General features: G+C 43.3%; 2 protein-coding genes across 13 annotated transcripts in view; both read left to right on the top strand.

Annotated features, from left to right (window-relative positions):
• LOC124233073 (membrane progestin receptor gamma) overlaps nucleotides 1-3,699 on the top strand; it is an 87,676-nt gene extending 83,977 nt beyond the window's left edge. For all 7 annotated transcript variants that reach the window (XM_046650150.1, XM_046650152.1, XM_046650156.1 and 4 more), the window contains one exon: nucleotides 1,316-3,699. In XM_046650150.1, the coding sequence (XP_046506106.1) occupies nucleotides 1,316-1,557 (242 nt within the window). In that variant the 3' untranslated portion in view covers nucleotides 1,558-3,699. The remainder of the gene's footprint in view (nucleotides 1-1,315) is intronic.
• Nucleotides 3,700-10,899: 7,200 nt separating this feature from the next.
• Nucleotides 10,900-26,492, top strand: part of LOC124233132 (kinesin-like protein KIF23) — a 28,971-nt gene continuing 13,378 nt past the window's right edge. For 3 of the 6 annotated variants that reach the window (XM_046650269.1, XM_046650266.1, XM_046650263.1), the window contains exons 1-11: nucleotides 10,900-11,240; nucleotides 12,769-12,838; nucleotides 13,929-14,057; nucleotides 18,496-18,601; nucleotides 18,835-18,971; nucleotides 19,556-19,665; nucleotides 20,068-20,238; nucleotides 21,572-21,613; nucleotides 22,327-22,439; nucleotides 22,592-22,713; nucleotides 23,975-24,077. In XM_046650269.1, coding sequence (XP_046506225.1) covers nucleotides 11,230-11,240; nucleotides 12,769-12,838; nucleotides 13,929-14,057; nucleotides 18,496-18,601; nucleotides 18,835-18,971; nucleotides 19,556-19,665; nucleotides 20,068-20,238; nucleotides 21,572-21,613; nucleotides 22,327-22,439; nucleotides 22,592-22,713; nucleotides 23,975-24,077 — 1,114 coding nt within the window. In that variant the 5' untranslated portion in view covers nucleotides 10,900-11,229. The remainder of the gene's footprint in view (nucleotides 11,241-12,768; nucleotides 12,839-13,928; nucleotides 14,058-18,495; nucleotides 18,602-18,834; nucleotides 18,972-19,555; nucleotides 19,666-20,067; nucleotides 20,239-21,571; nucleotides 21,614-22,326; nucleotides 22,440-22,591; nucleotides 22,714-23,974; nucleotides 24,078-26,492) is intronic. The other 3 variants (XM_046650267.1, XM_046650265.1, XM_046650268.1) reach the window with 2 other exon arrangements.

Raw genomic sequence — 26,492 nt, 5'->3', positions numbered from 1 at the left:
ATTGGTCCTGGGGGTATGAACTCTCTTTTTTTCACTGAAGGAGAATCCTTATTTAACTCTCGTGTTGTATTAGTTTGCTGGGGCTGCCATAACAAAGAACCACAGACTGCGTGGCCTAAACGGCAGAGATTTATTTTCTCACACTTTTGGAGGTTAGAAGTCTGAGATCAAGGTGTCGGCAGGGTTGGTTTGTTCTGAGTCCTCTGAGTCCTCTCTCCTTGGCTTGCAGATGGCTGGCTTCTCCGTGTGTCTTCACATGGCCTTCCCTGTGTGTCCCTGCATGTTACTATGCTAATCGCCTCTCCTTATAGGGACGCCAGTCATAGTGGGCCCCACCCTGGTGACCTCATTTTAACTTGTCTCTTCAAGACCCTCTCTCCAAACATGGTCATATTCTGAGGTGCTGGGGGTTAGGACTTCAACAACATCTGAATTTGGGAGACGGAGACATAATTCAGCCATGACACGTGGTCTTCTCATCTTATTCCTGGTTTCTGAGGGTTGTCCCTTAAAGCAGTCCCCGGCCCTGGGCAACGGACTCCTTTTTTCACCGACCGCCAAATCCGCATGTGCCTGCCCACTGCCGCCACCCTCCCCTGGGCTCCCACCCTCTGTGGATGCATACTCAGCGCGCTGAGGTCCTGCAGGTCATCGGGAAGAAGAGCTCCTGGTCATGTGTGGGATTACCCAGCAGGAGGGAGAGGACCTCCTCATAAGTGGCCAACAGAAAATGTAGCTGGCTTCTCCTTTGACCTTGAAGTCAGAGTCTGAGCTGACTAGCACTGGCTCTCAGGAGATGACCTTTGCCAGCACATGACGCCTAAGTTTTTCATGTGAAAAACAGGACTGGTGGACAAGTTGTTTTAAAAATGGATTTGGTTGGCTCTGATGGCCTTTGTATTTTTCTCACATTACATTTTAAAAATAAACTTAATGAAGCATATTTTACATCTCACGTAATTCCCTAATTTCACATAGACAATTCAGTAATGTTTTTAATAAATTTACCATGTTGTACAGCCATCAAGACAAATGAGCTTTAGAATATTTTCATCACCCCAGTCAGATCCCTTATGCCCATGAACTCTCAGTCCCCATTCCCACCCCCTGCCTGAGGCAACCACTAGTCTACTTTCTGTCTCTATGGATTTGCCTTTTCTGGACATTTGAGGTCCATGGAATCGTATAATATGTGGTGTCTCGCTCCTGGCTTCTTTCACTCAGCATAATGTTTTTAGCATACAAGCCATAGCCTGTCTCAATAGTCCACTCCTTTTATTGCTGACCCTAGTGGCCTTTTGTGTGTTTGCTACAGGTCACAGTCATCAGCTGTTCCACGTGTGTGTGATCCTGGCCACGCACGTGCAGATGGAAGCCATACTTCTGGACAAGACTCTGAGACAGGAGTGGCTCCTGGTCAACTCCAGGCCCCTGTCTTTCCCTCAGATCGCTGGAGCCATACTTCTGTGCCTTGTCTTCAGCCTTGGCAACATAATTTATTTCTCAGCTGCTCTGTATCGGATTCCTGAGCCAGAATTACATAAAAAAGAAACGTGATTCAGACCATAAGCTTTTCGAGCTCCATGTCAGCATTAAGCTACAATGCCCAAACCACCTAAGCTGGTGGCATGGTACCAATTTGCAGTGGCCTAAAATATTCATAACGGTTGGTGTCTTGGCATTTTTGAGTGGGTTCGTGTCAATAAGGTATTTAACTGGGGAACTTTCTCTCGATGTGCACTGATTCTGTGTGTGTGATTTCCTAAGAGGAACATGGATTCAAGTAAGTCCTCATTCAGGCAAATTATTAATACTTCATTAAGTTTTAAATTTATTTAAAGTGGGTTTTTCAGTTCTATTTGAACATTGGATTAAGCGCACTACCCTTGTAGATTTACTATTAAACAGATGGATTAAGCCTTACTGATACCCTTGCAGTATGGCTCTTTGAAAAATGGAACTTGCTTCATTTGGTGAGTTTCAAGTAGCAAAATCTCTCCTGAGAGCTCCTGCAGTGGGAGGAGAATGAGTCAGAAAGGTCAGTGCGGGGAACCCGAGACAGACGATGTTGGGTCTGTGGGAGCCCTGGGACTGGGAAGGCATTCCAGAAGGAGGAGACCTGGCTTGGGCAGGGGTCTTCTTCCTTTCCTCACCTTGTGAAGGGAAGGAATAGAAAGAGAGTCCTCTTTTCCCGCAAGTCCATTTTGCTTCAAAGTGCCATTTCCCATGTCATTGTGGATTTGGATTTCCTTTAAAGCCCACAGCCTATGAGTGGGTGTCATCATTTCTGTTTTGCTCTGTTTTCTTGTTGCCAGTTAGATGCTGCAAAGTATTATGCAGTGCAGGTAAAAGGTGTTACACTGTGGGAGTTGGCTGAGTTAATCCGGGTTGGTTGTGCTTGTCTCTCACCTTTTAAACCAATGCCAGTGCTGTATTTGGGGATGTCATACATTTGATGTTGCTTCAGCATTTTAGATATGCTGCAAAATGGAGTGTTCGTGTGCAGAGGACGCTAAAGGCCTTGCCAAAGTGTTGTCCAAATGTAGTGATTCTCAAGCTTTACAGTGAATCAGAAACACTTGGTGAGCTTGTGACAAATGCAGATTTGTGGGGCAAACCAGGAGATTCCGCTGTACTGGTTGAATGTAGGTTTCCTGGAGGAGATTTGCCTGGGAGCAGGTCCGCAGCTCATTCTAACGCAGAAGGGCCACAGGCCAAACTTGAAGAAATGCTGGTGTCATGAATTCCAGCAGACTCTGGGCCTATCAGCTTTTGTTCTGATTGATCTAATGATCAGCAACTCACCACCTGAGGATGTGTCCCCTGCTTTCTGCTCTGCATAGTACTTAACACTGAGCATTTTCTCATCTGTTGCATTACTAATTAAAGTTCAGTATTTCATGGTGTTTCCAGGGAGTACAGAAATGCTGACACAAAACAGTTTTTAACAGAGGCCCATCCACCCCTGATCTGCACTTGCTAATGACTTTGGGGGCCATCCATCACAATGCAGGCTCCTCTTGGCTGACTCAGGAACACCCCCATATCTTAGAATACTGACTCCATGGTTAACTGGCCCAGACACTTGAATGGCCTTGTAAACAGTTTATCATCCAATCCTCTGAGGACAAGTAACAATTTATATTGGATGAGAGTAGTCAAGAAATATGATTTCATTAGTTTTATTACCTGTTTACTTCCTCTGGGGAAGGTAGACTGATAAAATTATATGGGCTGGTAAATTTTGGGGACATTAATTGCAAGCTGCATGACAAAATTTGTTTTTTTGGCAAGAATCTGACGTCGTTAATGGAATTTTACTCCAGCAGGGTCTGTGGACTTCCATTTCATCTTTTTGTACTTCATTTTTATGGTGAAAAAGGTACAGTTTAAATTCCCTATTCTAGTAATGCCAAAGACATGAAGGCTTTTAAATTCTCTTGTTTATAAAAGAGTAAAATAATGTTCTTCGTTTGTCTTAGAAATACTTGAAAGATAATGGGTGATTAATTTGAAGGACTTTAGATTATTTAATCTTTGGTTATGCTGTTTTTTCTTCATGCTTAATGGTGAAAATGAAACATTAAGTCAACAAAATAAGACCCTTTCATAATGTTTGTATAAGTTTGGTAAACTTAGTCCCATTGTATACTTTTGGATAGTGTTACAAATTAAAACTTTATAACAGTTTGCAGTACACTGGAAGCTTCTAATGTGGAGTGAGAATGGGTTCAAATATATTAATTATCATTAAGTATTAAGTCTACTGTGGGTATAGTTTTGCCTAAGCCATTCCAGAAAGTCAAAAAGGTTGGCAGTGGGTCAGTGGAAGACCTCACTGGGAAGATGTCTTTTTTTTTTTAATACATTTTGGTGAGGAAGATTGGCCCCGAGCTAACATCTGTTGCCAATCTTCCTTTTTTTTTCTCCCCAAAGTCCCAGTCCATAGTTGTATATCCTAGTTGTAAGTCCTTCTACTTCTTCTATGTGGGACGCACCACAGCATGGCTTGACGAGAGGTATGTAGGTCTGTGCCCAGGATCCGAACCAGCAAACCCTGGGCCGCCGAAGCAGAGCATGCAAACTTAACCACTGTGCCACTGGCCTGCTCTAGGAAGATGTCTTTTAATGTAGGGGTTCTCGAATTTTTTTTTTTAACATTTCAATACACTTTAGAGATGTGCCATACTCCCATTGGTACCAATTTGCTCACCATGCCACTGTCTCAAAAGGGATTACGTAGAGGGCTAGAGGGCGGGTACACTCCTAATGGGATGTCCCTCTTCCCCCTCCCTCTGCTTGAGAAACACTGCTCTAAAATTTACTAAACGTTATAGTTGTGATAAAACGTGAGTGTGTTTGAATGAGTCAACTGTATCTCCCTTAGCTCATAGCAGAGTTCGTTTTCCATTGCTCAGTTTTTAGAGAGTACCTCCATCTTCTTTCCAAAGAAAGGAATTTGTCATTGTTGATTAGAATTAGAAGTGGGAGGTTTAGAAGCCTTTTGAGTGCAAAGTGATTTAATTATTTGGTCTGCTGCCATCTTTTGTCAAGCGTGTTTTGTGGAATCCTGCTCACAGGAGAGGTTCTGAGGAAGGCGGAGTGGGATGCAGTGGTGCTGTCAGATATGCTGCAGTCACCCTTCGTTTGGATCTATTGTGTCCCCAATGTGTTTTGGCCACGGTACCCTTCTTATCTGAAACACCTATTAACGCTAGGTAACAACACTTTCCAATGTAAATAGTTGAATGCCGGCCTCTGATTTTCAGTCAACAATCCATTATCGATGAAAAGCCGAAGACCCATTTCTAAATTCAGTGATGTTCTTCTAACTTACACTAATGTCTGGTTTTCTTAAACTGTGTGGGAGGAAAAAAGAAATAAAATTTATTTATTATAATAAAGTTGTCCTATTTCCCACTTGGTTTGGTTATGTTTCACCTACCACACTGCAAACATGTTCATCCAGCATGAGAAAGACATTCCTGTACACGTGTGCATTGCTAAGTCATTCAGGGAATACTGATTTAGTGCCCGGTATATATAGGACAAACACCGTCCTCAGAACTGGGGATACAGGAGTGAACAACACCCACACTGTCCCTCCCTCATGGAGCTGGTGTTCTGATCGGTCAGTCAGATGAAATCGATAGATAAATTCAGAGAGTGGTAAGTGCTATAAAGAAAATAACCCTGGTGAACGAACAGGGAGGGGTAGGGTAGGGCAGGCGAGAGTGGATGGATGCTCTGATAAGTGGACATTGGAGGAGAAATTTGATGGGCAGAGAGGAGCCAGCTGTGCCAGCAAGTCCGAGGTAAAGTGTTTCAGGTCGAGGTAGCAGTAAGTGCAAAGGCCCCAAGGCCAGCAGGCACTTGTCCTGTTGGAAGGATGGAAACCAGGCCACTCATCCCTGAAATGTGTAACTCCAGAAGATGTCTAGATGGCTTGACTTTTGAAGAATTCTGGACTTTCTCCTGAATGTTCTTCCTGGGAGATTGCCCATGGGGCTTTCCTGCATCCACTTGGTATATGTATGAATACTTCGACTCTGTCATAAATGTACTTCAGACAGACAGAGTTGTCACGCCCATTATCTGCATCCCAGGCAACAGATTTCTAAAACTGGCTTAACTTTCGCCTCTTCCAGAGCATGGGACAAGGGACCTCAAAGATAGTTCAATCTGGCCTTTCAAAAAGGTGTTCGACGTAAAATGAACATTCTCATGTCCAAATGAACACACACAAAATACCCGCCGCGGTGGGGGGGGGGGTCTTGGAGTTCTGAATTTGTATCAAAAGCCCTAGGTGGTTTTTAATATAAAGGACTTGAAGAAGCACTGGCAGAGTCCAAACTTCTTTTTTGACATAATTTCAGACTTAGAAAAATGCTGCCAAATAGTACAAAGAATTCCCAGGTACTTTTCCCCTCCCGCTTTTGATATTTCTGTAACTCTCTTCTCTAAGAACGAGAAACTTGGCTTCCATTATCCACAATATATTTACTTTTTTGCTCGGTCCTAGAATGTACAGAACATCATTTCAGAATTACTAACCTGTGTCTGCAAAAAAAAAAAAAGCCTACTAATTAGAATTCAGCATATGTTTCCAGTTCTTTTTGTCTTGAGCCTGAGGGCATATAGTCTAAATGGTCTAAATTACCTGGGTTCGTTATAGCCCCCTTTACGTGTGAGTATGTTGTTCATGTGAAATATGGTTCAGATCATTTGTTTCTTTTTGTATCAGTTTTAGTTTCCCGTCCAAGCTTGTTGATTTTATTAATTTGTTTTTTGAGTATATAAAATACTAACATCATTCACTTTACAGATGGCCCGGGAATGTGAAACTGTGTTTCCAAGGCCATGGAGTGAATAGCAGGGCCGGGGAGAGAACTCTGGGTCCGTGTGTGGGAGCTGGGTTGGGTGTGTCCCAGCTCCCACAGCAGTCCCGTCTCCTTTTCACCGCCTTCCCTCAGACACTGGGCTTCAGCAGGTTCTGGCCATTGGTTCCCACAGCTGCACTTGCTTAACTGGGTGGCTGCATTAATTTATGTCTTTGAACCTGTGCAGTGTCAGCCTGTCTGCAGTGATTCGCATAAGACCCTCTGCAATATTTTCATTTATAATAAATATAGATTTGGTCATTTAGATGAGCAAAATATTTTTCTCATATAGATTTGGTCTTTGTCCACAGTTCCTGGTTCACAGCTCCCAGAAACCACGGAATTTCCTAAGTATTGAGAGTGATAAAGGTGTCTTTGTTATGTGAATGAGGTGACTCCTGGAAAGCACCCAAGAATGCTGGTTGCATGGATCCCAGTGGAGCCAAGCGTGTGATTAGAGGGTTGGACCTTTCAGTCCCACCCCCTTGGCCTCTGGGCTGGAGAGGGAGCTCAATCACCAATGGCCACTGGTTTAACCAGTCATGCCCACGGAATGGAACCTCCATAAAAACCCAAAAGGACAGAGTTCAGAGAGCCCTGGGGTTGGTGAACACATGGAGGTGCTGGGAGAGTGGCAAGCTTGGAGAGGACACGGAAGCTCTGCGCCCCTCCCCACACACCAGCCCTGTGCATCCCTTCCATCTGGCTGTCCCTGAGTTTTATTCTTATCTGGTGATCTAGTAAGTAAAATGTTTCTCCGAGTTCTGTGAGCCACTCTAGCAAATTAATTGAACCTGAGGAGGGGGTCATGGGAACCTCTGATTTACAGCCTGTCGGTCAGAAGAACAAGTAACAACCTGGACTTGCAACTGGAGTCTGAAGTCCAAGGAGGGGGTCGTTGGAACTTCCAATCTGTAGCTGGTTGGTCAGAAGCACAGGTGACGACAACCTGGGCTTGTGACTGGTGTCTGAAGTGGGGGAGGGGCAGTCTTGTGGGACAATCCTTAACCTGTGGGATCTGATGCCATCTCCTGGTAGACAGTGTCAGAACTGAGTTGAATTCTTGGACATCCTGCTGGTGTCTGAAAATTGTTTGCTGGTGTGGGGAACCCCCACCCCATGTTGGAAGCTGGGTCTCAGAACACCCCAAAAGACTCTCAGTCCAGTTTGGCAGTTTCTCATAAAGTTAAACTTACACTTACCACAAGAGCAGCAATCCTACCCAAGGGAAATGAAAACACATGTCTACATAAAGACCTTTACGCAGATAATTCTAGTTTCATTCATAATCACCAAAAAGTGGAAACAACCTGAGTCCATCAGCTAGCGAATGGATAAATGGTCATGCATCATACAATGGAATACCACTCAGCAATAAAAAACGACCAAATCACTGACACGGGCAACACGTGGATGGATCTCAAAAGCATCATGCTGAGTGGAAGAGGAGACCTTCCGGAGAAGACAAAACTCTTAAGGAAGGAAGTCAGAAAAGTAGTTGCCAAGGGCTGGTGGGGGAGGGGAAGGTGATTGACGACAAAGGGACAGCACAAGGGAATTTTTGGTGTGATGGGGATATTATAGATTTGATTGTGGCAGGGGTTACAGGATGGTGTGTGTTTGTCAAATACATACATAGATGGCGCAACTACAAGGGGTGAATTTTACTGTATGTGAACTATACCTCAATAACCTTGACTTTTAAAAGAAGCCTCCCGGTTCTGCTCCCTCCCTGTCTCCTTCTCTCACCTGGATCTCTAATTGTAATTCTAGTTCTAGGAGAAAATACAAATCTTTTACTGGCTATGGGGAGCCCTTCCAGGGAAGAGAGTAGGATGTGTTAGGTGTAAGGTGCCTGTGGGACACCCAGAGAAATGATATAACGGAATGGCATTTTAAAGAAAATTAATAAGCCAGAGAGCTTTAATACAGATAGAAGTGAGGAAGAGGAAACTGGCCTGAAGAAAAGCTACAGGTGGTGCAATGTCACTGGGTCCTCGACTGTTCATTCATTCCTTCAAAACATTTGTGGAGGGCCTCCACGGCTAGGTGCCAGGGGTGCAACAGTGCCATCTAGTGAGGTTGTGGGGATAAGCTGGAGAGGAGACAGCAGTAAACAGTTATTGCAAATTGGGATGTGATGGCTGAAGCAAATCAACTGGTGCGGTGACTGGGGGAGTGCAGGGGGCTGTGGATGCAGAGCAGGGGTCTGGGATCTAGAGCAGGGTAGCTGGCAGAAGACTGAGGACGAGGAGGCATTGTCAGAGGAAGGGACGGAGGGCAGCTTGACAGCAGAAGGAATGTTGTGTGAGCCCAGTGTGTTGAGGGCACTGAAGTTCAACATGGCCGGAGCAGTGCCGGGGTAGCGTTAGGCGATGAGCTCGGAGAGCCCCAGGGCCCTGTTGAGGGTCTCCAGCAACCAGCAACGGGAAGCTACTGCAGAGCATCAAGCAGGGGAGTGCTGTGATCGGGTCTGTGATGGAGAGGTGAGCTGGCTGCAAAAGGAGCCCAGATTGGAGGGTGGCAGCAGGGAGGCCTGTTAGAATACTGCTGCAGTCATCCGGATGAGAGACGGTAATGGCCACGGGGATGGAGAGAAGTAGAGAGGCTTGAAGGCTGTCTCGTAGGTAGAACTGTCAAGATTTGGTGATTAAATGCTGGAAAAGGAGAGGGAAAAGTCAAAGAAAGTACCTCAGCGTCTGGCTCGGGTGGGTGGTTGATGGTGATGCCACCCACCAATGGGGAGCAGGTTCAGGGGAGCGATTGGGATGTGTGAGGTGTGAGATGCCTGGGGGACCCCCAAGTGGAGAATCCGGAAGGCAGCTGGATATATGGGTCTGGAGCTGAGAAGTACAAAGGTGAGTCGTATGTGAAGCCATGGGAGTGGTTGGGAATGTCTAGGGAGCGGGCCAGCTAGTAACCAGGTCAAAATTCCAAGGCATAACATCTAAGGGAGCAAAAAGAACTCAAAATGAAGTTGAGAAATGGGCTGGAGAGTTATGAGAACAAACAAAGGCATAGGAAGAGAGGAATGGGAAATACTTTCTAGTGCTGTTGAGAGGTCAAGTAAGATAAGAGTGGGGAAGGGTCAATTCGATTTTGCATCAAGGAGGTGGTGATCTCGGTGAGAAGAATTCCAATGGAGAGATGAGGCGAAAGCCAGACTGAAGAGCAGCTAAGAGGTAAGTAGCTAGCAGCCAAGTCCAATTCCTAAATGACACAGATCCCGACCTCTCACTTGACAACACAGAAAGTTCTAATGGTTCAGACTTAAACATAAAAAACAGCAATAAAGCACTGGGAAAAAATATAAAAAAAAATTATCTCAGAGTGGGGAAGACTTCTAGTATGACACAAAACAGAAGCCATAAAAGACTGATAAATTTGGCTACCTATATTTTTTTCTAAGCTGTCACAAAACAACATAAACAAATTAAAATAAAAATAATATTATGAACTATAAAATATTTGAATTCATATTTTGGATGAGGACCAATTTCTTTAGTATATGAAGAGCTTTTACAAAGCAATAAGAAAAGCTGACAACTCGATAGAACAAGGAGGTAAAGTATATGGACACAGTTGATAGAGAAGGAAGCACAAATGGCTCTTGAATATGTGAACAGACACTCAACCTCATTCATCATAAAACAGAATTTAAACTACATTGTGATTTTTTTTCACCTATTAGATCAACATCTATTGAAAAGTTTGATAACACTTTTTTGTCTGAGAATTTTTGCAAAACAGGCACTGTCATACATGGCTGGTGGGAGTGTACATTTGGATGGCCTTCATGCAGGCCAGTTTAGCAGCACCTGTAAAATATTATGCACACATATAGTCTTTGACTCAGCACTTCTAGGAGTTTATCCTACAGATTTACTTGCATTGTGAAAAACGATGAACTTCCAAGTTTATTCGCTATAACTATGTTTGTAATAGTAAAGGTCAGAACCATGTTTATGTGGAACAATATGGGCCAAGGATTATGTCTATCCTCACTGGTGTCCGGTCTGTAGGAAGTTGTGCAGATGGGACTAGAGTTCCACAAGAGCACAGATGTTGATGCATGTTTGATAGTCATCAGTTTAGGGGCAAAGGTCGAAATGAGATAGAATCAGTTCATCTAAGAAAATAGTGGTTCTGGACGTAGCTCCTCAAGGGCAAGGACCAAATTTTTTTCATCTCTGTATGCCCAGCATCAAATATTAACAAGAGTTTGATAAAACAATGTATATCTAGGTACAAGAGCTGGAGGAACCAGAAAGGGTGAACCCAGGGAAGGTAAAGAAGAGACAGAACGGAAGCCAAGATGCTGTCGTGATGTGGAAGCCAGAAAGGGGGTTTGAGACTCTGCGCAGGGCACAGCACTCCTGGGCGGGAACGACGTAGCTGACCCCTCTGAATCACCCCGGGACTTGCCCTTCCATCGTCCTTCTTGTGCTGTAGGAAGACAAATCCTCAGTCTCCTCATCGGAGAATGGAACGGGGTGGATTTCACAGCTGAGGTCAGCCGGCAAGCCCTGCCCCCTGACATCCAGACTCCTCACGCCCTTTCCGCGTCGGTAGCCTAGGAGACCAGCGCCACTTCCGGCAAAACAGGCACTTCCTCTGAGGCCCCGCCCCTCCCCCGCTGGCGGGCGCTGATTGGTCCGTTTGAAATGCGCCTGGCGCGAGCTCACCTGGGCTCGCAGCGGCGTCGCCCGGCTTCCCCCAGCGCCGCGCCGGAGCCTCCGAGCCCCGCCGCCCGAAGCGTGTCCCTGCGGCCCGCTGTCCTCGTCAGCCCGCCCGCCCGATCGAGCCCGGCGTCCCGCGCGCGCGTCGGGGCGGCGCGGAGCCTGCTGCCATGAAGCCAGCGTGAGTACCGGGCCGCGGAGCAGGGGCGCCGCGGGGCTGGGCTGGGCTGGCCCTCCCCACGCCGTCCCGGCCGCGCTCCGCCCCGAGCCCCGCGCTGCCCGGGCCGCGGCCCCCTGAAGTGGGAGCCCAGGCTCGGAGACCCGTCCGTTCGCCCCCGGCTCTCGCCGCCCCTCCCTGGCCTCCCGCGGCCGGGTATGGTGGCCCCAAGTCAGGGGGAGGGAGGAAGTTGGCACCGCGACCCTGGCGCTGGCGAGCCGGGCTGCCGTCCTCCTCGCTCCGGGACCGCCGCCCCGCCGCTCTCTGTTCTCCTTCCCTCGCCGGCCGCCCGCACTCCGGGTGGTGCTTTGCCGAGTTAGTGCGGGTCGGGAGGCCACACGGGCGGGGTCATCTGGCGTGGAGAGCTAGTGATGTGCTCCGTGTTGGGGGTTGGGTGTGGGGGGGTCTCAGTCCCCGGGGACGCCTGGCAGCCTTGAGGCGGAGGCCAACCCTTACGTTTTGCTCGGTTCTTTGGCCACAGACGGCCCCCGCCCCCTGCGCAAACGCCCACATTCCTCACCGAGTCGGTGACACTGTCGGCGCTGCAAAATTCCTTGAGCCGCTGGCTGGGTGAAGAAACACTTGTGCAAAGAAGAGGGTTGACTTTATCATCATCATGTAGCTAGTCCTTTGCAAAAGGCAGCTTACTTTCTTAAGAGGCTAAAGTCAAAGTCGTCATCTTAAAAAAAAACTTGAGTTTAAGTAAACCTACCATAATATTTTGCACTTAAAACACTAATTTACTTCTGTTTCATCTGGGAAGATAGTGAGAAAATATTTTAATAATCTATAGTCCAAGCTGATAATTTCACTTAATTTTAGTGTTAAATGTTCATCTAGCCTATAGATAAATGTGGAGGGGGAAAGTGGCATGCTAGAGAAATGGTGAGATAAGTCAAAATATCTTTTTCTTTTGTCTCTATTTAAGCGAGCAAGAAATTGCAGTTTGGGAGCACATTTTGTTTGGGGACAAAGGATGACAGTTTTGTGAATTCAATAACCAGTTGTTCCTTGAAAGTAGAGACATAAATCTTAATGAAAGAATGGATTCCTCCATCTGCATTTTCATAATTTATTGAAGTTAATGGCTTGTCAGGCTGCTTTGGCAATGGCTGTTGGCGCAGTGTGTGTGCTTGTGCACATATATCAATGCCTTTCAAGATGAGTGTGGTCAATTAGTGGTAGATTTTTCAAATTTGTAGTGCCTCTGTAAAATTGTTGCTCAAGAAAATATACACGCTATTTTAAATACAGAACTGTTCAAAGAGTAAGCAGGAACACAGTACAAAATGTTTCCTAAACCAAATTTTAATTATTTTTGGATTACGTATGCTACAGATGCAAGTTATTCTTATTCATGTTATTGGGGATGTAGTGTTTTAGAACTGCTAAGGAATAATTTTATAAACCCTAAGAAGGTTGTCTCTATGAATTGTAGGTGAAGGTTTTGTATGTTAGTGTTGAACTGAAATTTTTTTTTATCTATGACCAGGAGGACTAAGACACCCAGGAAACCTCTAGTGAAGAAAGGATCCCAAACGAGTCTTAAAGACCCAGTTGGGGTAAGGTCTCCCTGTGAATTGATGTGTGTGTATTTCCTCGGTCCGTTCTGTTCTGTGTGTATGCTTGGAAGGGACGGAGCTGTGGAAGTGGAGTCAAGGAACATTTAGTTAAATGGGTAAGGCAGGTTCCACCTTTGAAATTTTGTTTCTATGTAGGATTCATTAGTCCAGTAAAATGAAGTCTTTGATAGTCCACTGCATACCTCCTATAACTAAGTATAATTTGAAAGGTAGATAATGAAAAATATTCTTCAACTATTGCAGAGAATTCTTCATCCTCTCTGGCATCTGGGGGAACTTTCTGCTTGGATGAGCATCTTCTCCCATCTTTTGAAATGTTATACAGTAACTGAGGGCACACTTCCTGAAAAAAAGCCCCAAAATCTGTGCTTTTTGGAAAAAGTGTCATAAAGACTCTGGTATAGGACAGCTTAATTCAGTCTAATGACTGCTTCTAATTGCATGTACTTCACTGGTTTCAGGCTAGGGAGCTTCCTTTAAAAACAAATGGCAATAAAAGAAGGTGGGTTTGCTCTGGGCAACCCCTTCACTGGCACTAGAGTGTGTCTCTTGTTCTGAGTTGAGGGAACCAGATGTTTTGCACGTACAGCTGAGCAGCTTTTCCTCAGCCCTGTCTCTGATTAAGAAGACTGCATTTCAGATCCAGCACTTACTTATTTCTATGCTAAGTGTTAAGCTGGCAAGTTTTAATTAACATCCAATTCCGAAGAATTCGAACAGCTATTCAAATAATTCTCACTGTGTGATATGTTATTTTTAGAGATTTTTATATTAGTAGTGGTATAACTTTATTAAATTGTGCCAATATTATAGTGAAGAGAAGCTGTGTGATGATACTTTTGTTATCCAAAATTATTTTAATTTTATGTGCATTTAAAATCTCTCATATCTAATATATCTGTTTGCATTTGACAGTTTCAGTAGCAGGTTTTGGTGTTCATAGCTGTAGGTTCATATAGATCTCTTCAATTGAGAGACCAAATATTTGTTGAGTGAATGAAATGGGAAGCTTAAATGAAAAGCCAGGTAAAAAGTCAACCTCTGTTTTCTAACCTTCTTGCGTTTTCAGGTATACTGTAGGGTGCGCCCACTGAGCTTTCCTGATCAAGAGTGTTGCATAGAAGTGATCAATAATACAACCGTGCAGCTTCATACTCCCGAGGGTTACAGACTCAACCGAAATGGAGACTATAAGGAGGTAATTCCTATTGGAACCAAGCTGTTTTTACTTGATATGTTCTTCTCTGAATGGCTTTTCTATTTTTTTAATTTAACAGAATGTATGTTTCCACTTTTTGGGAAGACTGAATTACTTCCCTATAACTACCATATCCAACGCGTGTAATTTCTGCGACGGACAGACGCACCTTTGGTAAACTTGAGTTAGAGGACTGCTTTTAGAAGATAATTTTTTGTATTGGATATTTATTGTTTTTTAGAACATATTAGGGATAGTTTAATGTGGAATGATATGTGATTGTGCTAGGCAGAGGTATATATATCTCTCGTGTGGAGATTAAAATAACATTTAATAGGCATTGTGTACTTTGTGTCAACTTCTCATGAATGTTTAGATTTTTAACAAAATGTTGAACAAAGTGAGTTCAGTTCAGTTCAACGAACATGTTGCACTAAGCTGGAGGGTGGAAGGAGATTTTTTGAAAGTGAGTTAAGACGCAGTCCTTGCCTTTATGGAGCTATAGCTTAGTTGGGGGCACAGGTGGTAACAAGTAACCCTCATACAGATAAGACAGAGAGACAGGTGTGTGGAAAGAGGCGGGCTGTGGGAGTGCAGGAGAAAGGATTAATTCAGGCTGTCTCTACTTTCGAGCTGCCCTTCACTTGTTTGTGCACACTCCAGTGAAATTGCTCGTCAAAAGCCCACCAGCAGCCTCTTTGCTGCCAGACGTGGTGGGCACCTCTTTGTCCTCCTCCTCATCTGTTTCTCAGCAGCACCCTCCTTCCTGAAGCCCTCTCCCGTCTCCCCTGCTCCAGGGTCTCATCCCTCACTGGCTCCTCCTCCTTCTCCAAACTCTAAATACCAGGCTGAGCTACACCCAGGGCTCTCTTCTCTATCTGCCCTTTTCCATGGCTTTATGTTAACTATATGGTAATAATGCTGGAATTCTTATCTCCAGCCTAAACCTCTTCTCTAGCTCTAATTCCACTGCTGGGATGTCACATAGACATCTCAAATTTTACATGTCCAAAGGAGCTCTTGATCTTCTCCCCTCTAAGTCTCTTCCTCCCTTGTCTTCTCTTCTCAGTAAATGGCACCACCGTCTGTCTATTTGCTCAAGCCAGACACCCTGTTCCTACCTTTCTCTTATCCCCCTCACAGCCCGTTCCTCTAGGTCTGATCACTTCTGCTCCAGTGCACATCTTGGAACTGTCCTTTCATTTTTTTCACCACTGCCACCACCCTTATCTGAACCTTGTTATTAATCACGAGAATCAGCACTTCTCAAACGATGTGTGGTGAGGGAACAGCTTTTTTTTTTTCAATGGTGGTGACTGAGAGTTCTGTGGCACTTGGAACTAACCGTCTGAGTTAGATAACACAGATAATCTGTTCAATGAGGTGAGCCCATTGATCACATGCTGGGATGCTGCAGCCATGTCAAATGGCTACAAAAGTTTCTGAACATTACTCTCAATTTGTGTAATTATCTCCTCCTAGCCTGAAACAAACAGTTCTCAGAGGGGCACTGGCTTGCTGACCATACTACTGAGTGGCACTGAAGTCTAAGTGGACTGCCTGCTTCCTCTCTGAATCTTCTTCTCTAGTCCGTTTCCCATAGAGCTGCCAGAGTGTTCTCTTAAAGCATAGATCAGATCTTACCATCTTCCTGTTTAAAACCTTTCAAGGAATAAAGTCTTTAAATGGGCAAAATCCTGCTACTCTGCCTCCTGTCTGTCTCCACCCTCATCTCGGAGTACTCCTCCCGTCCTTTGAGCTCCTGGGAGAAGCCAGAATCCTGCTTCAGGGCTGTTCCTCCGCCTGGGCTTCTCTTTCCCTCAGCTCTTAGCATGATGGCTCCTCATCCATAGGTGTCAGGTTAAATATCACCTCAGAGGGTGTCCAGACCACTCCATCAGAGGTAGCACCCCTCCCTGCTTCTCTCCTGGTCTGCAGTCTGCTTCCTTGATAGCACTTAGCACAGTCTAGAGATGTATTTACTTGTTTATTGTCTCTTTCCCCTGGTATAATGGGGCTATGCACCTTCTCTGTCCTGTTCTCCGAACACTCAGTAAATATGGATTAAGCATGGATGAGTAGTCTGGGAAGACTTCACGGAGGAGTAAGCCTCTGAGGATGTAAAATAGGTGAAAACTGATTTAGTGAATTTCACTTTTTGTTAATTTCAAGCATGTATAAACAGTACAAAACATTTGATGGGGATTAAAATTCCTCACTGCCTTGTGACAGAAGGCAAATTGGCTGATGGAAAGAGCACTGGACTGGAAATGGCTCTGATGCTAATCAGCTTCATGACTCTGGGCAAAGTTCTTCCTTTGGCCTCAGTTTTTGTCACCCGACAGGAGGGGTTTGTTCATGAGCACTTGGAACTCACCTGCCTGACCTCTCAGCGCTAGCCTGCGTGCATCCTTTCAGTTCTGTGATTCTTTGTTCTTTTCGTGAACTCTACAGCTGTTTACAGGACTGGAGTAAAAACTTCCACAGAGGCGAGAGTGAGCCAGCTGAAGCTGGTGTGTGATCTTTAGCGAGCTATAAAATGAGCATGAAGAACCTCCCCCAGAGGCTGTGAGAACGGAACGGTTCACTGCTGTGCTCAGGCGGTGCTGGGGCACGGCTGGCGCTGATGGCCACGGCTGCTGCTGTCACTATTATTACACATTTGAGTACTAATCTGTACCTGTCTCCTTTTAGGAAACTACTAATTTTAAAAACATAATGAGCATGATATTGATATCTGAGCAGGTTGAATTTAAGGTAAAGGCTGTAAAACAGGAAAAAGGGGCCCACTTGGCAAAGGCTGTGATTCATAATAAAATCTCATGCATACTCATGCACCAAATAGCGTAGACATTCATGAAATAAAAACTGCAAGGAATTCAAGAACTTGCAGAAACAATTGTCTGCAATCCAATAGAACTAGAAAATAACAAAAGTAGAAATAATAGAATAATAGAAATAATAATGGAATAATAATAATAAATAATAATAGAACTTAGATTAAAATACATTTGTAGGGGCTGGCCTGGTGCTGCAGTGGTTAAGTTCGCGTGCTCCACTTTGGCAGCCTGGGGTTTGCCAGTTCGGTTCCTGGGCATGGACCTACGCACTGATAACCAAACCATGCTGTGGCAGGTGTCCCACATATAAAATGGAGGAAGACGGGCACAGATGTTAGCTCAGGGCCAATCTCCTTAAGCAAAAAGAGGAGGATTAGTAGTGGATGTTAGCTCAGGGCTGATTTTCCTCAAAAAAATAAATAAAAAATAAATTGAAAAAATATGTTTGTATACCCCAATCTAATTTTCTAAGTAGGAGTTTGATAATATTTTTGGTGACACTGTTATACTTTGTAATCATATTTTGAAAGAGATTTGATAATTGAAGTATTATTACTTTTTTTGGAGGAAGATTAGCCCTGAGCTAACATCTGCTGCCAATCTTACTTTTTTGCTGAGGAAGATTGGCCTTGAGCTAACATCTGTGCCCATCTTCCTCTATTTTATATTTTGGGTGCCTGCCATAGCATGGCTTGCCAAGCGGAGTGTAGGTCTGCGCCCAGGATCCAAACTGGTGAACCTCAGGCTGCTGAAGTGGAGCATGTGAACTTAACCGCTACGCCGCCAGGCTGGCTCCAGTATTATTGCTTTTTTAAAGGTTACAATTTATTTAAAATTGATTTCATATAAGAACTCAGATGATATTATATTTACAATTCATTTCTGGTTTTAAAGAAAACAGTACATCAAAACTCTTGATTTTATGCTGCTATGCCATTTTAAATGACACCTTTATAAAAAATTAGAAAGCAGTAAAATAGTATATAAAGTAATGCTTGAAGATTTTCACAAGTCTATGACTGAATCGTTGTCATACCTTTTGATCTTCTTTGTCAGTTAATTAAAACAAAATCAGCCTAAGTCTATGAAGCATTCGTGGACTTAGACTTTTCTATGTTCTCTTCAGTGGTTATAACTGTAAGTGTTTACCAATTTATAATTAGTATAATTTCGGTATGTCAGGACTTTTTTAAGCCTTCCAAGTTTAAAGACTATTCATATTTTTTCTTTGTCTAGTTCTTAAATGTTCATAAAGAAAGATCTGAATAGGGGCCGGTCCCGTGGCCGAGTGGTTAAGTTTGTGCGCTCAGTTTCGACGGTTGAGGGTTTCGCTGGTTCGGATCCTGGGTGCGGACATGGCACCGCTCATTAAGCCATGCTGAGGCAGCCACGCTGAGGCTAAGCCACATGCCACAACTAGAAGGACCCGCAACTAGTAATACACAACTATGTACCGGCGGGCTTTGGGGAGAAAAAGGAAAAAAAATAAAATCTTTAAAAAAAAAAAAAAAAATCTGAATAAATTTAAACAGATGTATTTCTAGCCTAGACATAGTGGAATTCCATTTATGTGCTTTTTATCTTTTCCTTCTCCACAGACTCAGTATTCATTTAAACAAGTGTTTGGCACTCACACCACCCAGAAGGAGCTCTTTGATGTTGTGGCTAATCCCTTGGTAGATGACCTCATTCATGGCAAGAATGGTATGATTCTTGGAGTTTTATTGGATTTTCCTTTTTCTCCCCCTCTGATAAAACTTTTTTGATACTTATGTATTTGGTTTATGTTTGGCCTTGAATTCAGATTCAATTTGTTAGGGTAGCATTAAACCTGCTTTTTTGAGTTGGCTAATTTTAAGTGTTTTTTAATATAATAAAGAAATATTACAGGCGGAGGACTTTTAAGATCTAACGCAGTGTGACTTGCTACATTGTAGGTCTCCTTTTTACATACGGTGTGACTGGAAGTGGAAAAACGTACACGATGACTGGTTCTCCGGGGGAAGGAGGGCTGCTTCCTCGTTGTTTGGACATGATCTTTAACAGCATAGGGTCATTTCAAGCTAAACGATATGTAAGTGTATTTCTTTTCTGTTGCGACTATTTCGCTTGACATAGAGACCAATATACCTGTGGACACAGTAGGATTAAGGGAGAACTAAAACATTGGATATATTTTGAAACCTTAAATATGTTTAAATATTAAATATTTCTCACATGTGTTTCTTCTTATTGTTAAAAAACAAAATTCAACTGAGTAAATTTTCAAGATCTTATTGGCTTATTCAGTGATCCATGAATGGGCAGCATCCCATCTAGCAGATAGAAAGGAGCTGGACAACATGGAAGACTTTTCTAGGCAGGAGGGTGGGACGAGGAAGTTATACTAGCAAAAAGCGGACTGGTTGTGGCAAGGTCACTTTCCTTTAGTGGGTGGCAGGGGTCTGTCGGGCAGATGACCTCACCAGTGCTGACCAGCTAATTCCAGATCCACTGGTTTAAGATTCCATTCCTGGGAGAAGGCTGACACTGTAATTAAGTTTTACAGGGTTTGGTGACATGGGGCTTAGCACAAGTGACTCCATTTGGGGCCTGTTGTCTTGGTTTAACACTAAGTCAAATTCTAAAAATCCTAGTCTGATACTCGCCCCACTTCAGGTTTTTAAATCTAACGATCGGAACAGCATGGACATACAGTGTGAAGTTGACGCCTTGTTAGAACGGCAGAAACGAGAAGCCATGCCCAATCCAAAGACCCCCTCAAGCAAGTAAGTGACTACATCTGTGCACAGCACTGGCCCAAGGGGAACTTGGCTGGTGGTTTCCTCAGGTGTAGGGAAGGCGAGCATGACAGTTGGCTTCAGTGAGATCAAAGCTGAGGAATGTTCTTAAGTGAGTTTACGTGCTGACATCTTCTCTTCAGTTTGGAGCACGCTATTTGAATCTGTTTAGAGAAGGTGCCACTCTGGGTGGGAGAGGATGTAAAAGTGGGTGCTGTGTATCTGGGAGGACATGGGGGTCCTGAGTATGAACGCAGTTGCTCTGCATTTCTGCTTGTAATGGCAGGTCATTTATGTTATATCTGCTAGTTTCCCCTTGGGATCCTTTACTTTTGATATTGACTCAAATTATATAAGATCAGACTTTTTGGCTTTTTTTTCTTTTTTCAGACGACAAGTAGATCCAGAGTTTGCAGATATGATAAATGTACAAGACTTTTGCAAAGCAGAAGAGGTTGATGAAGATAGTGTCTATGGTGTATTTGTCTCGTACATTGAAATATATAATAATTACATATATGATCTATTGGAAGAGGTGCCCTTTGATCCCATAAGGCCTAAGTAAGTAGTGAAGAGAGCCCCTTCTTAGCTGCTTAACCTCGGGGAAGTCCCTTCACCTGAGCGAGCCTTCGTTTCCTCAGCTGTATGTGTGGATAGTCCTTGCTTTCGTCTTCAGAATGAAATATAACTTGTATATCATGCAGTTGGCGCTCAATGAGCAGTTTTATTATTAATTAGACATGTAGCTGTGTTAGGGAACCAGTGGTTAAGGCATCTAAGGAGAAGAGAGGCCTGAATATTCATCTTAGACATTACTTTTGAAGACTCTTGGCCCTGGGCTAAGCTCTTTCGAGAGGGACCTTGACGGCACAAAGTGTCCCTACGGATGTGCCCTGGGACTGCCTTTTGAGAACCCGACACTTTGTATTAGGAGACTGTAGCCTCTTTAACCAGCTGTCTTAGTCCCTACAGAGTGGAGCCTAAGGCTTGTCTGTACAGCTAATGCTCACAGATCTTCCATCACTGATTAGTATGACGTGACATCTGTGTTGTCATTCTGCCAGAGTTAAAAGACTACTCTTTAGATTCCCTTGGGTCTTGCCCTGCTGAGAATGAAGACAGTTACACCCTGGTGTCACAAACAATAAACCTGCATTTGTGCCCTCGTTGACTCTGGAATCTCATGTCTACCATTAGTATCTTGTTCCTGACTTGACGGTTTTGTTCTTAAGTTAAATACTTATCTGCAATGCCATCTTTGTTAAATAGGCCTCTCAGGACATAAATAGTAGGAAGATCTGTGTCATATTTAACTTTTGTGTGTATGTCTAACTGAACATTAGTGGAGAAACAGCTGGATTTAGAAAACCATTAGACTGAGAACAGGTGTTGCTATATCAACTTTTACTTTAAACAATTTATAGGCTAATTACTTTCCAGTTTGTTTCAAAGTATCATTTGTGCGTACCCATGTTCGTACGCTGTTGTGATGTCATTCATTGCTACCCATCAGTTCCATGTCTGCACATGTGCCAAGTTGCTGTTTGGTTTGTTCTCACTGAGATTATTTTCAAAGGAGCCTATCTTGGTTTTATTTAGTCATACAAAAGGAAGACTGACAAATGTGACTTGTATGCCTTGTGACCTGTCTGGTAACCTGTTGAATGAACTCGCATGGCGCTTACTTGGCACTGAATTCAGATTTAATTTGTTAGGTGTTTAACCTGCTTTTTTGAGCTGGTTAACATTTAGTGTTTTATTACAATGAAGAAATATTACAAGTGGAGGATTTTTAAGATATGACTCATCGTGACTGTCACATACTCTGGACAGAATGTGTTACTGTGAGACGGCTGCTGTAGGAACAGTAACTTACACCTTATTCCTTCGGTAGGTGGAACAGCTGCAGCACCCCGATGAGGAGCACAGATTTTGTGTATGTGATGGTGTTGTCTCTTTTCTTAAGAAGGGTGCAGTTATACTAGTGGTTGGCATCTGTGGCATGTTTGCATGTAGGTGGTTTTTCATTGGCACTGGTCTGGCTGCTACCTCTAAAGCCCCGTCTTACTTCTGGAAAAATCTGCCATTTACTGCGTGATGGCGGCTGGTAAACGTTTCTACCCCCACCATCCCCAAGACTGAGGCCCATAGGCAGCGCCCTTTCCCGTCCTTATCCCGACATTCAGACTAGAGCTTGACCAGCCACTCTGAAAAGATTGCCACTCCTGGTATAGACCAAACTCTTTCTGCATTTGTTTTTTGCTGACACTGAGGTCAGAACCAGTTCCATCTGTCGATCTTTTAATATTAGGAAAATGCTAGATCTTGATGCTTAACCTGTGCATGTGATGTTGCTGTCCTACCATTTTGATCTCTAATTGTTTAGTAAGTGGTGTTTCATGTGCTTTCTTAGAATAAATAAGCACAAAGCTTTTAAAACAAAATAGGTTCCTGTTCTCCTGTTATGTAACTAATCTTGACTACGTGTCCTTATTCTTATCCAAGGTTAATGTTTTTTCTGCAGTCTTGCTTAGGCTTATTCCCATTATAAGAATGGGTGTCATGTTGCCTGGCATTTTAGTCCTAGTCTTAAATTGAGATATTGGTATCTTATAATTTAGGAAACTAATGTTTTTTTCTTTCTCATAGACCTCCACAATCTAAATTGCTTCGCGAAGATAAGAACCATAACATGTATGTTGCAGGATGTACAGAAGTAGAAGTGAAATCTACTGAGGAAGCTTTTGAAGTTTTCTGGCGAGGTTAGAAATGGCTAAAATTAGAAAAATATAAAATGATAAATGTAATGCTGAGAGTTGCCACTATAATTTAACAGCAGTACTCTTTTAGTAGAAAGTGTATATATGGACACGACTGAGTTCAGGTTTGATCAGTGATTCCTCTATCATCACAGGCCAGAAAAAGAGACGTATCGCTAACACACATCTGAATCGTGAGTCCAGCCGTTCCCATAGCGTGTTCAACATTAAATTAGTCCAGGCCCCTTTGGATGCAGATGGAGACAATGTCTTACAGGTAAAGTTTTGTAGTGTGTGGAGTTTTTCTTGTTCTAACCAAATCCTTAATTTTTGGAATTAGAGTTAAACCAGGGAGGTTTCATTGCAATGAAGACTGCTCTTTGAATTAATATATGTGTAGGTGATGACTTTTTTCTAATTGTTCCATTAGATAGTGTACATAGTTTTGGGAGACTGGCTATTAAATCTTAGAACATGGAATTTTGCTTTGCAAAGGGTTTACAAATCTTTATAAATCTCTTTAATAGAGGAGATAAAGTAAGAAAGCGTGATTCATTGTTTTATCTCTGAAGACTCATTTTGTATGCAGAAATTCAGTTAATGGTTTTTAAATGTCAGCAGTCAACTCTGAAGGGTAGGTTCAGTTCAGGAGATGGCCAATTCTGAACCGTTCTTCTCTTGGTTGATAGGCCAGTAGGGCCACCCATCTGCTGATCGCTGTTTACTGCTGGGCCTGTCACGCTACAAGGTTTACACCAATTAGTAACAGCATTTGGGCCCGAATGTAAATATTTAGTAACTTTAAGCTATTAAAGTGTAATTCCATTCAAAACATACATAAAGGTTTGTAGATGGCAGGAGATGGTACTGAAGACCACTGGGATCTGAACTCTGATTCTTCTTCATTTACCAGCTGTCTGACCTAACTGTAGGAGACTTCATAATGTTGTGAGGATTGAAGGAGGTAACGCGTGTGAAGTTCTTTGTCCGTGCCTGGCGTACAGTCAGCACTCACTACCTGGTAGCTAGAAAGTGCCTGCAAGTCAAGCCTCCATATACACCAGATTTCCTTTGAATCACATCTCACATTACAATATCAGTTATGTCCTCTTGACTTTCAATTCTTATGATAAAGATTAGAGTATTATGAAGTTATTAGATTATAAAATTATTAAATATATGACTACAGAAAAATTTAGGATAGCCCTGTGCTAGGCTCACTCTTTAGTAGACATTTACTGAGCTCGTGCTCAGTGCCAGGTGCTGCAGATGGAGACTCCCTGGGCTCATGGAGCTTGCAGTATAGCGTAGAAGACGAGACGGTGGGCGACAAGCATTAATGCATGAGTGTATTTATCATGTGCTGTTAGCAAACTCTTCCTCCAAAACATGTATCCTTTGCCCCTGCTGTACGTTATGTATTGTGCAAATACCATATTCATAAGACTTAATAATGTGCTGATTTGAATATATTTAAAGAACATTGTAAACCACTTATAACTCATGTTCTGTTATTGACATTATGATCTTCCCTTCAGGAAAAAGAACAAATCACTATAAGCCAGTTGTCCTTGGTAGATCTTGCTGGAAGTGAAAGAACTAACCGGACAAAAGCAGAAGGGAACAGATTACGTGAAGCTGGTGAGCAAAGCACAGCACTTATTTATTGCTACAGCTTTCAAAGATTTGCAGTGCCAGTTTTTGTCATCTGTTTATTGATAGGTGGTTTAACCATAATTGTCTTCAATTTGATAATTTAGAGGCTGTTTAGTGGTCAGTGCTGTTTCTTATGCTGGTTTATCATCGACCTGTTACAATATACTGATTTAAGAATGAGGAAAAATGACAAAAATAAAAATAAAGTTATATTCATATTGAATATCTATTGCTAGTATTGTCAGTACTAGGTCTTAAAATTAAGTGATTCACTGTAATTCCAACATTCCTAGTGGTAAAAGTCAACTTTTGGAGATGGGAAAAATCTTTGAACACAGAAGCCAATTGAAAGGAAATCTGTGGGGTTTTTTTTAATGTTTCATTTAGTATAGCCATTCATGTTATGTTTTATGTTAACAACATTTCTGGAGTACCTACTGTGTGCCAGGAATAGAACACAGATATAAAGGATGGAGCCCTGCCCCAGAGAGTTCAGCTAGTACAAGAGGGAGGAAGATAACCAGACTGTTCCAGTAGAGTATGAGGGAAGGGAGCACAAGGTACTGTGGGAGTACCGGGCAGGGCTGTCTCATCCAGGGAGGTGTGTGTGAGGGGGGTCTGGGGTGAATTCACAGAGTTGACACTTAAATTGAGGAGTGCGGCTATATGAAGGATAGGATTAAGGCATCATCCCTGACACAGGAGGCAGCCACTTGTAAACAGACCAGGTTCCTGAGAGAACATGGCAGGGTCAAGGTAGCTGAAGTGGAGGGTATGGGTTGGTGAACCAAGACAACTGAGAGACAAGAGCAAGGCAAGGTCGTGAAGACTCTGTCCATCATATTAAAAGGTCTGAATTTTACCTCGAAGGAATAATGGTGGCTACCAGTTATTAAGAGACTAGTGTGTATCATAGTATCTACTATGCATGGGCTTGATTTCTTGATTCTGACTTTCCAGCATTTTATCACACCTACTTTTCAGATGAGCAAATGGGTTAGGAGAGTTTAAGTAATTTTCCAAGGTTGGAGACTGGGTTCAAACGCAGGTTGGTTGGAATCTCAAAACTTGTGTCTTTCTATTGTTATATAGTCTCCCCTTAAAGTCAGTGAAGGATTAGTTCTTTTAGAAAGATCATTTCCCCAGTGTAGAGAATTAATTAATTAATTTACCTGGAGCAAGTCTAGAGATATGAAGAGCAGGAGCCTTGCAGTAATTCAGATGAGCAGTCGTGGGACCTGGAGGCAAAGGTCAGACAAAACTGAGAGCTAGCTGGGAAGTAGGTCCACCTGGTTGTGGAGGGTGAGGAAGAGGACAAGGAAGACTTTAAATGAGGAGAAGCAGTTTACGGTGCAGGCGTGGGCAGCTAAAGAGCTTTGTGTTGGATATGTTCAATTTATTCCAGTGGAAGTGCCTGGTAATTGGATGCAGAGGCACATGGATTTGGAAGGAGAGAGATTTGACTTGAGGTTTGTAGGTTTAGGTTTTGCCAATAGAGAAATGATTGAAGCAATGGGGGAGATAAGGTTATTCATGGAGAACAGATAGTGACCAGCTGAGGGCAGAGCCTTGAGATCAACAATCCTTGAGACGATGAGTTTAAAGCACCTGGGAAGGAGCGAGAAGGTTGGTGACTTGAGGGATTATGAAATGACTAAAAAAAACACACACACATATTATATGTGTGTAAATAAGATAGAGAATCTGGAATCCAGATCACAAGAGGAAGGACTAACCTTGAGGGGACGAGAGGTTTAGCTAGATTGCAAAGAAAGTAGAAACCTGGGGGTTCTGATGCTTTGGGGGAAAGAAACAGAAAGGACTATCAGTGTTAATATGGATGAGGAGCAGGTGTGTCAAAAGATAGGATGTGAGAACTGGAAGAAAAGGAGATTGTGGTTAGGGCATATAAAGGAAAAACTCAGTTTTCCTCTTTCTTATTTTGGGAAAAATCCAGTTCTTCCCTACTGTTTCTCTCCTGTGTGTCTTCTTTACTTTTACGCAGAACACTTCACTTCTGGTCACCAAGCAATTCCACGACACCAGCGAGGTGTCCTATAATTGAAATTTTGAAACTACCTACCTGGGGATAGCATCAGATCTCATAGATTAAGGGCTCAGTCCCACAAGACTGCCCCCCTACTTCAGATGCCAATCTCAAGTAGCAGGTCCCCAGGTGGCCCACAGATCCTGATTTGGCTACAAATTGGAAGTTCCCACAACCTCTTCCTCAGGTTTAATTAATTTGTTAGAGTGGCTCACAGAACTCAGGGAAGCACTTACTTATGTTTACCAGTTTATAGAAGGATATGATAAAGGATACAGATGAGCAGCCAAATGAAGCGATATGTAGGGCGAGATCTGGGAGGATGCTGAGCACAGGAACTTCTGTCTCCATGG

The sequence above is a fragment of the Equus quagga genome, unplaced genomic scaffold (genome assembly GCF_021613505.1).
Source record: "Equus quagga isolate Etosha38 unplaced genomic scaffold, UCLA_HA_Equagga_1.0 153_RagTag, whole genome shotgun sequence".
Lineage (NCBI taxonomy): Eukaryota > Metazoa > Chordata > Mammalia > Perissodactyla > Equidae > Equus > Equus quagga.
The sequence above is the reverse complement of the archived record's forward strand: the minus strand, read 5'-3'. Positions and strand labels throughout refer to the sequence as shown.